Source organism: Egretta garzetta, unplaced genomic scaffold, assembly GCF_000687185.1.
Source record: "Egretta garzetta isolate BGI_Z169 unplaced genomic scaffold, ASM68718v1 scaffold149, whole genome shotgun sequence".
In the NCBI taxonomy this organism is placed as follows: domain Eukaryota; kingdom Metazoa; phylum Chordata; class Aves; order Pelecaniformes; family Ardeidae; genus Egretta; species Egretta garzetta.
Window position 1 is genome coordinate 2655710 of NW_009269998.1, and position 15539 is coordinate 2671248.

General features: G+C 38.0%; 1 protein-coding gene across 1 annotated transcript in view; it reads left to right on the plus strand.

Annotated features, from left to right (window-relative positions):
* Positions 1 to 12412: 12412 nt before the first annotated feature.
* LOC104134036 (uncharacterized oxidoreductase YtbE) overlaps positions 12413 to 15539 on the plus strand; it is a 39406-nt gene continuing 36279 nt past the window's right edge. Inside the window, exons 1-2 of the mRNA XM_009647537.2 lie at positions 12413 to 12436; positions 13381 to 13504. Of these exons, the coding sequence (XP_009645832.1) occupies positions 12413 to 12436; positions 13381 to 13504 (148 nt within the window). The remainder of the gene's footprint in view (positions 12437 to 13380; positions 13505 to 15539) is intronic.

Below are 15539 nucleotides of genomic sequence, written 5' to 3' on the forward strand. Positions count from 1 at the left end.
CCAATGACCATTGCATGCTTCACCAGATTTTTCTGGGGTTTTCTGAACACTTGTCTTTGCATATAGTTGACATCATTAACTAGTTTTTATTTCTTGTAAAAAGTAAATTGTCTCGTGATTAAAGCCTCAGGTTCTTTTGGCACAGTGTTTGAGCATCGCTTTCTGTCCCTTCTTCACAGTCTTTCCAGAAGCCTCTTTCATTCGTAACATATTCTAAAACATGAATACCCTTCTGAATCAGTCTTCCACAGCACAATTTTATTGTGGGTCAATCTGATATCCCAGATTTTCCATTATTTTACATAAACATACAAATCAAAGGCACTTATGTTCTTTGTGACGCTGGAGTTAATCAGTCACAAAAGTATCAAGCTAAGCTATAAAATGACCCTCGCGCTCTTTTCATCTTTATCCTATGAGCGTGTACTGACTTCAGAGCAATTATTTAGGATTTTCATTAGTATAAAGGAGGGCAAAATTGGAGCTGTGGATTTTAGAGCGTATTAAGCCACATAAGTCAATAGGAGTTGGCCTTTGATTTTAATAGGGCTGGGTTTTCATTCAGAAACACTAAGTGAATAGATAGAGCTTGTAATGCTTGTTTCGGAGTACCCAAAGTCATTTGAGCTGCACACATTAGTTAAAAAGTCTTAGCGACTCAGCATCATCAGCCAAAAGATTTAAAAAATAAATAAATAAATTTAAAAGTCTCTAGAATGTTGATAACTGCTTTTACTGTGTGTTTATGTGCATACACATGTTCATAACAATGTGCTATATGTACGCCCAATGTATGAATTTGTTATTTTAGTATCTATGAACCTGAAGACTACGTGATGCAGCTGTCCCACGCGCAGTCCCTATATAATGAGCCAAAGGGCTGATGTTGTTCAAAATTAGTATTTTTTGTTCCTTTCGCTCTTTTCTTTTGGGTTTTTTTGTAGAGGGGGGTGTTTGTGTGTTTTAACCTGTAACACTTTTTGCCAGTTTAGTTTGCTTGAACATTTTTTACAAAACTAAAAAAAGTGTAAATAGTCTTTTTTTAGAGAATGGACTCAGTTGTCGTATGTCCATTGCTTCAATGTATGCTGAACTGTATTTCAGACCATCTGCAGAACCACCTTTTTTTGGTTTTTTTTTAATTATTGGAGATTGCAATACATTTCTTAGGTGACTGAACGAATAAGCTGGCTAGAAAGTAAACAGGCAGAAAAACTCCTTTGTGCTCTCTGCCAAATAGCATGCTGCTCGCTGTCCTCTCCTTGTATTAGTAAGTACTGAGTAGTTGATTGTCAAACCTGAACTCAAACCACAGTAAATGGATAGCAAGGTAGAGGATCAAGAGAATTAAGTTTGAAATTTTCTGGCCCAATAAATTCTGTCAGGTGTGGCTTTCAGGGAGCTTCTCTTGACTTACAGTGGTGTCATGAACTGCAGGATTTGACTCTCTGGCTTCACTAACCTGTCTTGCTAGAGTAATGCTTGACATACTGCTTTGTAAAAGCAGCTTTTTGAGGATCTTGTAATAGATAGGAACCAGTCAGGTAATTTTAAGAAATCCTTGGTATACGCTGCAAAACATTGCGGATTTAAGAAAAGAAAGCTGGAGGGTGGGGGAAGCTCAAGACTCACCACACTTGCATTTGTGGTCAAGCTATAAATACCATGACATGCAGCCTAACACAATGGGGTCTTTATTTATGGTAGGTGTTCCCACTTAACTACTCTTTTACGAATTAATGACTTTTTCTTGTTACAGCCTTAATTAACTAACGTTTGCAGTGCAAAAAATTTACTCAGCTATAAAGTAGAGAACTTTATTCAATGAGGATGCATTTTATGCAAGGCCATTTTCTGCAGCATTTAAGATTTGGTTGTTTCTTTGTTATTTCTTATCTTTCTAAACATGCAGACATAATTGTTATCTATGAAAAGTCGTCTTTGAGAGGACAGATATGTATGTTGCCTCTGTTGCTAGATAATCTTTCTAAAAGCTTCAGAGAGAGATAAATATGCTATGTTAAGATGGTTGCAACTCTCCAGTGCTGTCAACTGGAAGGCAGCTCAGATAGAGATGCAAGTTATTTCCAAGTGATGAAACCCCTTTCGTAGCAGCTGAGAGCTGGAGTAGGAGATGTGTTAACGTGTTTCTCAGCCACAACACTTTACTGGAGAGAGAGTGGCAACAGCAGCCAAGGATAGCATTCTGTCAAAAATATCTGATCTTTCTGTCCAAGCTTCAGTTGTCAAAAAGTGGTGTGGTGGTGATTTTTTAAATGGTTTTGGTTTTTTGGGTTTGTTTTTTTTTGTTTTTTTTAATGGGTTTCCATGTCACAGCTGCTTTGGCTTCCAGATTTGCATGGGAGGAGTTCAGTAAGTTGGTCAAGGTTTGATGCAAATGGGGAGAAGGGAAGGGAGGAGGTTAAGTAAGTGGTCTTTCATGAGGTTACCGTTTTCTTTCCGAGGCTCTGTGCTGGCTTACACAAATGGCTCTTGGTGAGGAGGATCCATTCCCATTAAAATCTCTAGTGAGAAGGATGGATTTGGACACCAGAGAAGGCTGCGTAGTGTGCAGAATTTGTGATCAGTCTGAAAGGTTACATGGGGTAGGTTGGACCAGACGATCCTTGAGGTCCCTTCCAACTTGGTATTCTATGATTCTATGAATACCACACCAGATTCTGTATAACCAGAATTCTGTATTTACGTACATGCATATTCATACTGTATCGTATCTTTCATGTCTCCAGCAGAAAGACAAGTCTACTAGCAATGGTAAAACAAGCCGACTTTCCTGAGGTGCCTACTGATTATTATTATAGGGCAGCTTGGCTTTGTGTTAGAAATATGCTGTATAGCTAAAGTTTTAATTAAGAAATAAAAATAATCTACATCTTGTTTATTGTATGATTATAAAAAATGTTGGTAACTATATTTCTTACGGTTTGATTCTAACAGTTACGTTAGCCAATGTTATTCATGTGCAGAGGGTCAGGCATGTTTGCGGTCAACGATAATTTCCATTACAAAGGCTGCTTTCAACTAGAGTAGGTCTAAGTCTAAAATGAATTGGCATTTTGGCCCTAATACTTGATACAAGTGTAAAGCTATGCCCCAGAGAGTACATTACCTCTTAACGGCTTTAGATTGCTTTAGAAAATGGATACATTCACTATCTTGCTAATAAGATAGCTGTAATTTCTTTCCATATTTGCAGGACTTATTTTATTAGTGGTTTAGAAATACAGAGCAAATAACTGATGTAAAACGACTCTGTTCTGAAGTTGGTGTAGTTACGCTTTTTGATAGGAGCGACGTGTATCAGCATACTTTGTGAGTCTTTGTACTATAGTAGAGAATTACATATTCTTACATTGTCTTCATTTAACTACAGGATGCTTGGTGCTTATCTAAAGCAACGTCCTCCAAAAAGGATGACTTGTCAAAGTGGTACACACAATACCATCCCCTTCAGGCTTTGGAAGAAAAACATACGCAGTTTGTAGTGGTCATGCTTAAGTAGGAAGCCCCTGCTTAGAAAGTTGTCACTTTTTTTTTTTTCTTTGAAGTCTGAGGGGTAAAAATGCTAAAGGATTTGGGTATAATTTGGTAGCACAAGGGCTTTTCTTCCTGAAACTGAAATATTAGGAAGATTTTTCAAGGTCATGTGCTGAATGGTTAAATTCAGCATGGCGTTGCTCTTTGTTGGGAGCTTTGTGATACGAGGGGAACTTTATCAAGTCTCTTAGTGGTAAAAATATTTGATTTGTTCATGAACTTTACCAATACACTTCTCTGAATGCCCTATTCTATTAAAAAAAAAGCCTTATTGCAATTATAGACATCTCTTAAGGCTTGTTCTGGCTCTCTGTAGTGAAACTATCTTCATTCCTTTGATACAGTAGTTATATTCCCATTAGAAGAGGTTTTTTTTGTGGGTGGTTGGGGTTTTTTTTTTGTCTGTTTTTTTTTTAGGGATGGTCATAATGATATTCAGGGGCGGTGGTCAAATAGCATGTGATTTCCTGACAAGATGTGCTGATGAAGCCAAAAATTCATAGAATGTTTTCTTGTGAAGTTGCTTTCTATGTAATCCTTAGGGTAGCTAGACTTAACTTGATGAGATAAAAAGTTCTCTAATGATCCCCTCCTCCTAAAGTACAAAATTAATTGCATGCTTGTTTGGGAAAGGGCATCGGGACAGGGAATTACTAAACAAAATAACCAAGTCTTTATACTCGCTGTGCCGCCTGCATGCCACACACAGTGAGTATTTTATTAGTAGTAATGATGTTCTTTACGGAAGATTGTTCAAGAATGGACAGTGCCATTGTGCTGGGCACTGTAACTGGGAAAGCAGGCAGGTACTGCTCTGAGCAGCTTCTGGTCACAGAGACAAAGCCTGGGAGGAATAAAAATCAATCCAAATAAATAATATGATGTCAGTTAACTTAAAGAACTACTAACTTGCTTAAATTGCATTTTTACTGCATTTGTCAGTATGTTGCACTACTAACATGGTAAAATAATACACACAGACACACACATAGAATCCCTCCATACTCAGGGGAAACCATTAAAATCTCCCCTGTCCTCCTTTCAGGGTGTTCCGTAGATAAGATGCCCGATAGTCAGCTGTAGCTTTATCTAAGTAAATAAATCATAAAAGTCAGTTTCTACTGACTTTGCTGATTGCATTGTTTAAGGCATTGTGTCATTTGCATTGCAAGCATACACGACTTCTTGTATTGTTCCCAGCTCTTTTCACAACAAGTGGGGTTTTTCTGGAGAAAAACAGAATCGGGCTACTCTGCTTTCATTACATCAGGTTGTCTTGGCTTGGTTTTTTTCATCAAAATGCTACATGTAACTTGAATCTTAATGCTGAGTGGAAGTATTTTAACATTTCCTTCCATTATGTCTTACTAATCCAGTTCCTACCTCTTAATTATTAATCCTAGAGTTGCTTGTATTCATTCTTAAACTTAGCTGTGGTCAAAAAAGCGCCAGTCCTGTTGGGCTTGGAATCAAATGAGATTTTGCTTTTCAATTCAGTGGCAGCAGAATCAAGTCTTCGCTTGTTGTCATTCTCCACTGTTACTGCCTTTTTTTTATTCATGGCTCTTGTTTCTTCATGGCTTCAGTTCTTAAGGAAATTTATGGAACAGCGGTCCTGATACCAAGACCTGTGGCACTCCCCCCTATTAATCTTACCCTGTAATAAGAATCGGCTGTTTATTTCTTCCCTTTGTTTTATGTCTCAACCATTTATTTTTTTCACTCTGTCGGGACTTTGCTTCTCACCCATGGTTACCAAGTTTCCTTAACAGCCTCTTGTGATGAACAAAATGCCACATCTATAAATCTTTCTGTCTCAATTCATCCACCGTTTCAGTAGATCTGACCTTGAGAAGCTGTACTTGAGCTTTGAGGGCCTCCAGATATTTAACTTCTCTCATGTACAAAACATGGCAGTATTCCAGGCAGCTGCATATCTGTAGAGAGTGGAATAAAGCAGTATCCTTTCCTAACCTGTCTAAACCTGCTGAGCTCCTACCTTCCTTGCTTGCTTCTAACTTCACCTGCTTCCACTCTGGTGGTGTTTTATTCTTTAAAAAAGACCGAATGCTGTACAAATTGTGCTTTAAAGGGTTCTAGCAAATGCATCGGGGGAAAAACACTGGGCCAATTTTTGCTTATATCAGACTGTACGCAGTACAGAAATAATTTCTGGGGGAAGTTGCTGCTTTGTGTCTGCTCTCTTTGTACACCTAAAAATCTATGAGGTCAGGTTTTTATATTTTTGCTCAGGATTTTACCTGATTTATATTTTGACTTAGGACTGTGATTTAATAGCAGAAAGATAGCTTCCTTTCTCATGCTGGATTCTTTTTGGTAATCACAGTGTTGCTGAAGTGATACTGAATCTTAAATGTCCATCACTAAGTCTAAGTAATAAAAAACAAATTTAGGTTTCTATCACTGTTTAATAATTAAAGCCTTTATCAGTATAAGCAGAGGCACTTCATGTGCATGCTTTTAAATTTGCTGTTGCCATTAACGCTTTTAAATGTTACAAGCTGAATTGCCCACTAGATGAACAAATTATTTGTAATCGGTTCGAAATGAGCAGAGAAGCAAACTCCAGTGTATTTAACTTCTGTCTTTTACCGTGTTTCTGTAATGTAGAAAAAGGATACCAAACTTTGGGGGCAGGGGGGAAGAAAGCTGACTTTTGTCTTCCAGCCTTCATGTAGCAGATTTTAATCATCATACCTTTTTGCTTTGCCAGAGCTCCCTAGCACAGCGTTGGCAGCAGCGAACGGTGATGTCACCTGCTGCTGGAGCCTAAATTGCAGCAGTTCCGCACGCCTCCAAATGGGGAAGAGGGAGCAAATAGCATGTGATTTCCTGACAAGATGTGCTGATGAAGACAAAAATTCATAGAATGTTTTCTTGTGAAGTTGCTTTCTATGTAATCCTTAGGGTAGCTAGACTTAACTTGATGAGATAAAAAGTTCTCTAATGATCCCCTCCTCCTAAAGTACAAAATTAATTGCATGCTTGTTTGGGAAAGGGCATCGGGACAGGGAATTACTAAACAAAATAACCAAGTCTTTATACTCGCTGTGCCGCCTGCATGCCACACACAGTGAGTATTTTATTAGTAGTAATGATGTTCTTTACGGAAGATTGTTCAAGAATGGACAGTGCCATTGTGCTGGGCACTGTAACTGGGAAAGCAGGCAGGTACTGCTCTGAGCAGCTTCTGGTCACAGAGACAAAGCCTGGGAGGAATAAAAATCAATCCAAATAAATAATATGATGTCAGTTAACTTAAAGAACTACTAACTTGCTTAAATTGCATTTTTACTGCATTTGTCAGTATGTTGCACTACTAACATGGTAAAATAATACACACAGACACACACATTCAGGGGAAACCATTAAAATCTCCCCTGTCCTCCTTTCAGGGTGTTCCGTAGATAAGATGCCCGATAGTCAGCTGTAGCTTTATCTAAGTAAATAAATCATAAAAGTCAGTTTCTACTGACTTTGCTGATTGCATTGTTTAAGGCATTGTGTCATTTGCATTGCAAGCATACACGACTTCTTGTATTGTTCCCAGTTCTTTTCACAACAAGTGGGGTTTTTCTGGAGAAAAACAGAATCAGGCTACTCTGCTTTCATTACATCAGGTTGTCTTGGCTTGGTTTTTTTCATCAAAATGCTACATGTAACTTGAATCTTAATGCTGAGTGGAAGTATTTTAACATTTCCTTCCATTATGTCTTACTAATCCAGTTCCTACCTCTTAATTATTAATCCTAGAGTTGCTTGTATTCATTCTTAAACTTAGCTGTGGTCAAAAAAGCGCCAGTCCTGTTGGGCTTGGAATCAAATGAGATTTTGCTTTTCAATTCAGTGGCAGCAGAATCAAGTCTTCGCTTGTTGTCATTCTCCACTGTTACTGCCTTTTTTTTATTCATGGCTCTTGTTTCTTCATGGCTTCAGTTCTTAAGGAAATTTATGGAACAGCGGTCCTGATACCAAGACCTGTGGCACTCCCCCCTATTAATCTTACCCTGTAATAAGAATCGGCTGTTTATTTCTTCCCTTTGTTTTATGTCTCAACCATTTATTTTTTTCACTCTGTCGGGACTTTGCTTCTCACCCATGGTTACCAAGTTTCCTTAACAGCCTCTTGTGATGAACAAAATGCCACATCTATAAATCTTTCTGTCTCAATTCATCCACCGTTTCAGTAGATCTGACCTTGAGAAGCTGTACTTGAGCTTTGAGGGCCTCCAGATATTTAACTTCTCTCATGTACAAAACATGGCAGTATTCCAGGCAGCTGCATATCTGTAGAGAGTGGAATAAAGCAGTATCCTTTCCTAACCTGTCTAAACCTGCTGAGCTCCTACCTTCCTTGCTTGCTTCTAACTTCACCTGCTTCCACTCTGGTGGTGTTTTATTCTTTAAAAAAGACCGAATGCTGTACAAATTGTGCTTTAAAGGGTTCTAGCAAATGCATCGGGGGAAAAACACTGGGCCAATTTTTGCTTATATCAGACTGTACGCAGTACAGAAATAATTTCTGGGGGAAGTTGCTGCTTTGTGTCTGCTCTCTTTGTACACCTAAAAATCTATGAGGTCAGGTTTTTATATTTTTGCTCAGGATTTTACCTGATTTATATTTTGACTTAGGACTGTGATTTAATAGCAGAAAGATAGCTTCCTTTCTCATGCTGGATTCTTTTTGGTAATCACAGTGTTGCTGAAGTGATACTGAATCTTAAATGTCCATCACTAAGTCTAAGTAATAAAAAACAAATTTAGGTTTCTATCACTGTTTAATAATTAAAGCCTTTATCAGTATAAGCAGAGGCACTTCATGTGCATGCTTTTAAATTTGCTGTTGCCATTAACGCTTTTAAATGTTACAAGCTGAATTGCCCACTAGATGAACAAATTATTTGTAATCGGTTCGAAATGAGCAGAGAAGCAAACTCCAGTGTATTTAACTTCTGTCTTTTACCGTGTTTCTGTAATGTAGAAAAAGGATACCAAACTTTGGGGGCAGGGGGGAAGAAAGCTGACTTTTGTCTTCCAGCCTTCATGTAGCAGATTTTAATCATCATACCTTTTTGCTTTGCCAGAGCTCCCTAGCACAGCGTTGGCAGCAGCGAACGGTGATGTCACCTGCTGCTGGAGCCTAAATTGCAGCAGTTCCGCACGCCTCCAAATGGGGAAGAGGGAGGTACTGATTCCTAAACTTCCTTCAGTTCTTCTGATGTTTATGCCAAGTACCTCCAGCGCAGAGTGATATAAAATCCTCCTTACCAGGGGAGAGGAAGGGGAAAGCCATCTTTGTGGCTTGACATCGGTTTCGTAACTGGGAGCTCTGTTCCCCAGGCCGAACGCCCGCATGGAAGTGCTTTGCATTCTAATACATACCATTCTAAGGTTGAATGTGCCCTGTCAGAGGGGCTGCAAGAAATGCCGTTTGTCTTGGAACCCTTGAGAAAATACATTTTTAAGTTCTTAGATGATGTGGGGGAAACCCCCTCGTTTGATCAGAAACATTCTTTGTTGTTCACTTTTAGTTTGCGCTATGGCTAGCTGGGTGGCTGCTGTCCTTCGAACTCAGGGACGCAATTAGCTAGCAGTGGGACACTGCAAGGCTCAGACCTTGCCGTGTCACATGATATTGCAGGAGTAGGATCCTGTCCCGATTCACAATTGTACTTATTCTGCGAGTAGTCTGGTAGGTATAAAGGGCACTGTTATGATGTCAAATATTAGTCATCAGGGTGAACGTCATCTTGAATTAGGATCTTAAGCTGATGAGTTCTTGTATGTACATTTTCAGCTTGTAAGCTACAAGTCACTGTAAATTGCAGTTCTCTATAATTTTTTTCTATAATATTATCTTTACAGTATTCTGTGGTTTTGAATTACTGGTCTCATGGTCAACTACACTTTTAAAAATTGCTATCCCTCTACTTAATTGTATGCTGATTATGCTTAATTCTAAATTATTTACATAACTTTTAAGTCAAATTTTCGCATGGGCTTTTATTTTTTTTCCTTTTGATCGTTCTTTTTGTGGAAGTTGTTTGGAGGAGGAAAAAATTGTCACAGGTCTGTCTCATTTATTGTGAAGTATTTCCAAATGTTTAGTGCTGTTAATCAATTAATGTAATCTTTATCAGATAGACTAGGTTAAGGAGATGTATTAAAGGGGAGGAAAATAATATTTTTATTCAGTCTATTTATTTGCTGTGCATAGTACCTATCCTTATTAGTTATGAAGTTAAAAGTTCTATCAAGGTATGATAAGTACTGGAAGCAATTTCAATTGAGTTAACAAAAGGAACAGAATGAAAATCATTTAAAACTGGTTCACACCAGCAATTCTTCGTGCACTACTAACTGCTAAGATCTAGTCACAAAACATTATTCTGAGGAGAAAAGGTTTAGTGAACCCTAGAAATTGGATTTGATTTATGCCAGAAAATCTGCCTTTTCACTGCTTGAGATTTCTATGGAAGGAAGCCACAGTCTTTTACCAAATGGTTTCTAAGGTAACATCTTACAGCAGAGCATCTGAAACCAATTTGGTTGTTAATGAGAAATAGTTCTCACGGCGGTGGGAAAGTGTGGAGTGAAAGAAAAGGCTTCAAGATTTGGCAGTCTGTCTGTAAAGGCATTTAAATAAATGTGTGCTGCTGCTCTGCTTATGAAATTTCTACATGGATTACACATTCATAATTGCCCTTCGAATGTATAGGTCACTTTCCAGAGTTGTCCTTCCCTGTAAATTTAATTGAGAAGTTCTGCATGATAAAAATATTTGTAGACAACAGCTGAATAGTTTAAATGGCTGGCACTTCCCAGTGGCAAGCTCTTTACTCCTACAGGAAAAATATTTGCGTTTTTTGGGTGATAGTGTATTTTTGCTGCCAGAAATACATTAATGAGTTGGTGCCATATCAGAGCCATGGCATCCCACTGATGATAGATGTTACTTGCAGACTTTCTGGGCTTGTTGAGACACATTCTGAGAAGTTGCTTCCATACTATTTTCTGAAGTTCTGACGAGGTAAATGGTAGGTCAGTGATCAGAGATGTACGCTCATTTTACAGTAAATTATCTGAATATCTTCTAGAGTCAGAGCCTCTTTGGGATGGAGGGAACAGAGCGCTTCTGTCAACAGTGGCTCATTGCCATTTCTTCCTTCCTCTCGGGAAGAGGGAAAACTCGCAATTCTGGCTTCCCTTTCCCTGGATACATAATAAACATGTAATGGCTCTCTCCTACCCTTTTGCACTGCGGCAAGGCTGCATTTCTCTGTTCTGTTCCTTGGTGCCTGTGTAGAGTCGCCTGAGTAGAATTGCAGAGTTTAAAATCATGCTTGCCTGCTTTTCTTCCTCATGTAATTGAATTCTATGAGCTTGTCCTAACCCAAGTCACACAGGAGAAAAACAGTCCCAGAGTGACCCCTTTGCACTCAGCAATGGATCGTATTTAGCAAAAAAAAGAGAAACGTTACCAAAGTAAAACTTATATGGAAAAAAAAAAAAAGTAATATCCATAATCCAGATAGCTTTTACAGAGGCAAGAGAAACTATGTGGTGTAATCTCTAGACTTTACAGGGGCCAGGTCTATTAACAGTGTTTCATTAGCATAGCAATATTATTTAGGAACATGAAAATACCACACAGTACAGCTGTAATGCCATAAAATGGGTGTAAATGCAACAAAGACCTCTATCAGGAATTCTTCGGTGAATCTTCTTCTACCAGGATGTTGTTACCATACGAAGTACCTGCCTTGCTGCTGGTCCCCACTGCCCTTTGAGGTTTGCAGAAGCAAATTCATCCCCATACTTCAACTACTGTAGCTCATGTTGCACCGTATTTGTACACAACAGCCTCTTATCGGCACCTGTTTGTTAGAGTTACAGCACTGCACTGGCATTTTTGTGTTACAGCCTCACAAAATGCAATTGTTCCTGCAACTTTTATACAGCTTTGATGGCCTTAAATGACTGAGTTTTAGATAAACCTGTGTGCTGCTTTAGTTCTGACCAAAGCATTGGTCATGTAAAACAAGTCTGACCAGTGCCTTTCTGCTATCGTTGATGTTGTCCTACCAGGTCTTCTAGAAACCCATCATCTCTATAGGTTCCTTTCCTGCAAGGGTAGCTGCCCCATTATATATAAGTTAGATGCCACTCTTAGACTCTGAGTAAAACGTGCAAGTTATTTTGTAAAAGTGATAGTGACTAAATTTGGATTCCATAGCTGGAAGTACTCTGTAGTCGCCTTATGAAAATTGTAGAGTATAATATCTTCATAACAAGCTTGACTTCGATTTCACCTGCTGCAGAGGAAAGCCCTACACTCTACAAAAGAAGAGAGGATGGTATGAATACTTTTTTCATGTGATGCTAGATACGATTTTCAGAGTAACTGACCCTGTTAAGTAAAAACTATGCCAAAATACGGCAGTAAAAACACTTGAGTTCTAGTGCTGTGGTTATAGAAAGTTAGAGTGACGTTATCTGGTTGTCTGAGAGCAGCTCTAGGGATGGTGTCGAGGAACATAACAAAAAGAAAGGCTCCAGGAGACAAGGTCACGGAGAAGGTCTTTCTGATCATTTGGTGGTTGGCTTGAACGCAACTGTGATTTTTTTTTTCTTTGAATTTTAATTAAAACAGTAAATATATCAAGTTATTTAACTGTTGCTGCTAAAGGGGGAACTTTTTTGCCCCATCCATTGCCTGAAATTTAGTGGTTTTTCCTCTCTAGGGTGTTTTTCAGGTTCATGAGTAATTCTAAAACTATATACTTTTTTGGCCATTTAACAATGTGATTCAGCTTGTCAGAGGATCATAGGAATGGTGAAGGAGGAGGAGGAGGAGGTAAGACAGTAAGCAAGGACAGTAAGTGAGGAGTGCCTGTCCTTCAGCCGTTCCATAGAAGGGGCGTGGGGTTTTGTGAATGGATCAGCAGTAAACTTTGAAATACGTTGTGTGTTCATTTGCTCTATGTGTAGGTAACATTTTATGTTTTATCATCACCTTTGCTCATAAGGTAATTAGTGAAATCAAATTGTATTGACACCAAAAACTTCAATATATTAATAAGATACATTATGTGGCTGTAATGTTGAAATAATAGAAATAAAACTAATAGAACAAGGTATTTCAAGCCTATGAAGGTGTACAATACACGATGAGTAGGCAAACCTTGATAAAAGGATGTTTGAGATTTTGCTTTGGAGAGTTCTTTTCTCAGACTACTTGGAGATAAAATCAGCAAAGGAATGGGCATATTTGTAGTTGGTTTGTTTGTCGACAGTTTCAATTTAGTACTGATGTCAGAAGATAATCAATCCGTGTATGATCTCTAAATATCCTGGCTGTGGTTTTACTAACAGGAACTCTTCTAATGGAAATGATTCCATTGATTTCAAGTAGCCAAAGTTACTCCTATCACAGAGCATTTTTGTATGTTCAGATAAATAATGCTTTCACATTTCACAAAGAACATGAAGACCATAAAGGGTGGGAGAAAGCCGGGAGAGAAAGTAGGTCCTGATTCTCTTTTGAAAAGCTGTTGGTGCTTTGGATCAGTGTCTGTAGTTCTACGGCTTCCGTGAAGGAGAACAGAAAGTTTAATGAGGCTGACAGTCAGCTGAGATGGTGCAGAAAACTGGGGGGTGTGTGTGTGTGTAGCATTTTGGTTTATTTGTTGTTTTACATTTTGTTGGGGTTTTTTTTGGGGGGTGTGTGATTTTGTCTTTCAGGGGGCTGGGGAGAGTTGCTGGTTTGGGTTTTTTGGTTTGGTTTTTTTTTCCCTGTAGCAACTGCATTGTGAACAGTATTCTGCCTTCCTAATAATCTTCGAAACTTTTTATGGATTCCCAGAGCACGTTTCTCATCGCAGTTTTGATAGCCGTGTTGTTCAGGATATGAAGAAAGTGATGAGTAATAATGGCAAAAAGAACATTGTAACTAATTAAGCCTAGTTTTCAATGGATTTGCGTCCTTCGACCTGTCCATATTTCCACTGCAAGTATTCTTGTCCTTCCCAACCATCAATTTTCACAAAATCTGTAGGAATGTAATTATTTCAGACATCTTCAGCTCTGTCAAATTTGGGTTAGTTCAGTCAGTGAGAGAATAGTGCTGTTCCCTGAGGAAAACAAGTTGCAATACTACCTAAAAAATAGGGAGTTTTTCCAGACTTACTTATATTCATTTATTAGAAGGAATTCCTATTTTTTATCAGAAAATTCTAGAATAAAAATATATTAAAATTTTTTTTAGAAACGGTAAGACAATGGAATGGTTCCTAGCTCATATTAGTCTTAAATTGGGAGTGTGAGATTGGATTTTGTCTTTAAATACACATGTAGGGTGTGAACTACATCTCTGTGAACAAAGGGTGGTCCCAAACATGTAAGAACGTTAGTGTGTTCAAATAATGTTAAGTCCAGATTTAAAATGTAAAAAAAAAAAAAATAGAAATTTAAGTCACTCCACCTTCTTTTGTCACCCTCTGCATCTATGAATTGTATCATATTTAATCACGGGTAAACACAAGAAAACCGTGATTTCTAAAGTCTAGAAGCTGTTAGTAGCATAATTAACTTAGAAACCTGTTGTTCATGATTAAATTGGTTTGCGAAGTGGTAATATTAAATAATTAAGATTTTTTTTTTTTAATTATTACTTAGTGCATCAGGACTGCTGTAGTTCATTTTTAGGCATAGAAATTGGAAATTGAGATAATTCCCTCCAGGCTGGTCTTGGTCTCTTTATTTCCCGTGAAACAAGTGTGCGTGCCATCACTGAATGGGGAACAATAACAAAAGTATCCTGCATTTTCCTTCTTTCCCACTCTCTCCCTTTAACTTAAAAGGGTTAAATTTAAAAAAAAAAAAAAAAAAAAAAAAAAAGTTGTTTGTCCTAAATGTTCTTACTGAAATCCATTATGCATGAAAAGAGTCGGAGTCCATTTGCAAGACCTCTAAATGAACTCCATTCATTCTGTGCTGAGAAGTGTCCATTCAGCCAGAAACAGACACAATAGTTACAACCTCATTTCTTTGGCACCAATATCAGCTTATTAAAAGTGAAGGGATTGTTATGAAAAAGTATAGTAATTTTTCTATGTTAGTTATATAATTCTTTCATAAAATTCCTCTAGGATCTGAATAATGTAATAATTGCATATATGTTCTTTGCCCATAGTTGCAATGTTTTGTAATGCATTGCATTAATCTGAAATTGGTAAACATTCATGAAGATTTTGAAAGAACTGTTTTGAAAATGTAAGTTGATCTGGCTTGACTTATTTCGATGTAAAACAAGTTATAGAACATTATTTCCAGATGACTCCAAAATTAAGCCAGTTACTAATCATAATTGGTGGGTTTGTCTTTTAAAGTCTTGTCTTCTAAAATATTAAAACTTCGTTTACATTTGGAAGGTAAAATACGATATGTATGTCAAAATTGTAGGAATATAGAATTATAATTTCATCACTCTAAAATCCATGAAGATGAATCAGTTCAATACTCCACATTCTGTAGGTCACAAACATGAAGTGGGGCTTGTCCCGTTGTGGTCAGCAGAATGTCATGTGTGATCTCAGACCATACCATATCTTATTTTAAATGACTTAACGTGTTGAGCAAGATTACAGCGGTGTCATTGGCTTTCCTTCTAAAATTCGGAATGAACAAAAATGATAAGCATTTAGGAGAACCTGGCTTGCCTTGCTTGCAAATCGGATTTTTGTTAAGTTCTCGTTGTTGCATGTGTTACAAGGTGCATGAGAAAAGCCATGCAGGCTCCCGCTCCCCAGTTCAGGTATGGGAGGCTCGAAGGATGAGTTTAAGGTAATTCTGGGTTTGTTTCCTTTTGCTGGCAGTCTGGGGGCCTCTATACATCTGTTATTTTCATAACATGCAGGTAGTGTTTGATGTAGACATAATATTCTTGTTTGGAGGGAAAG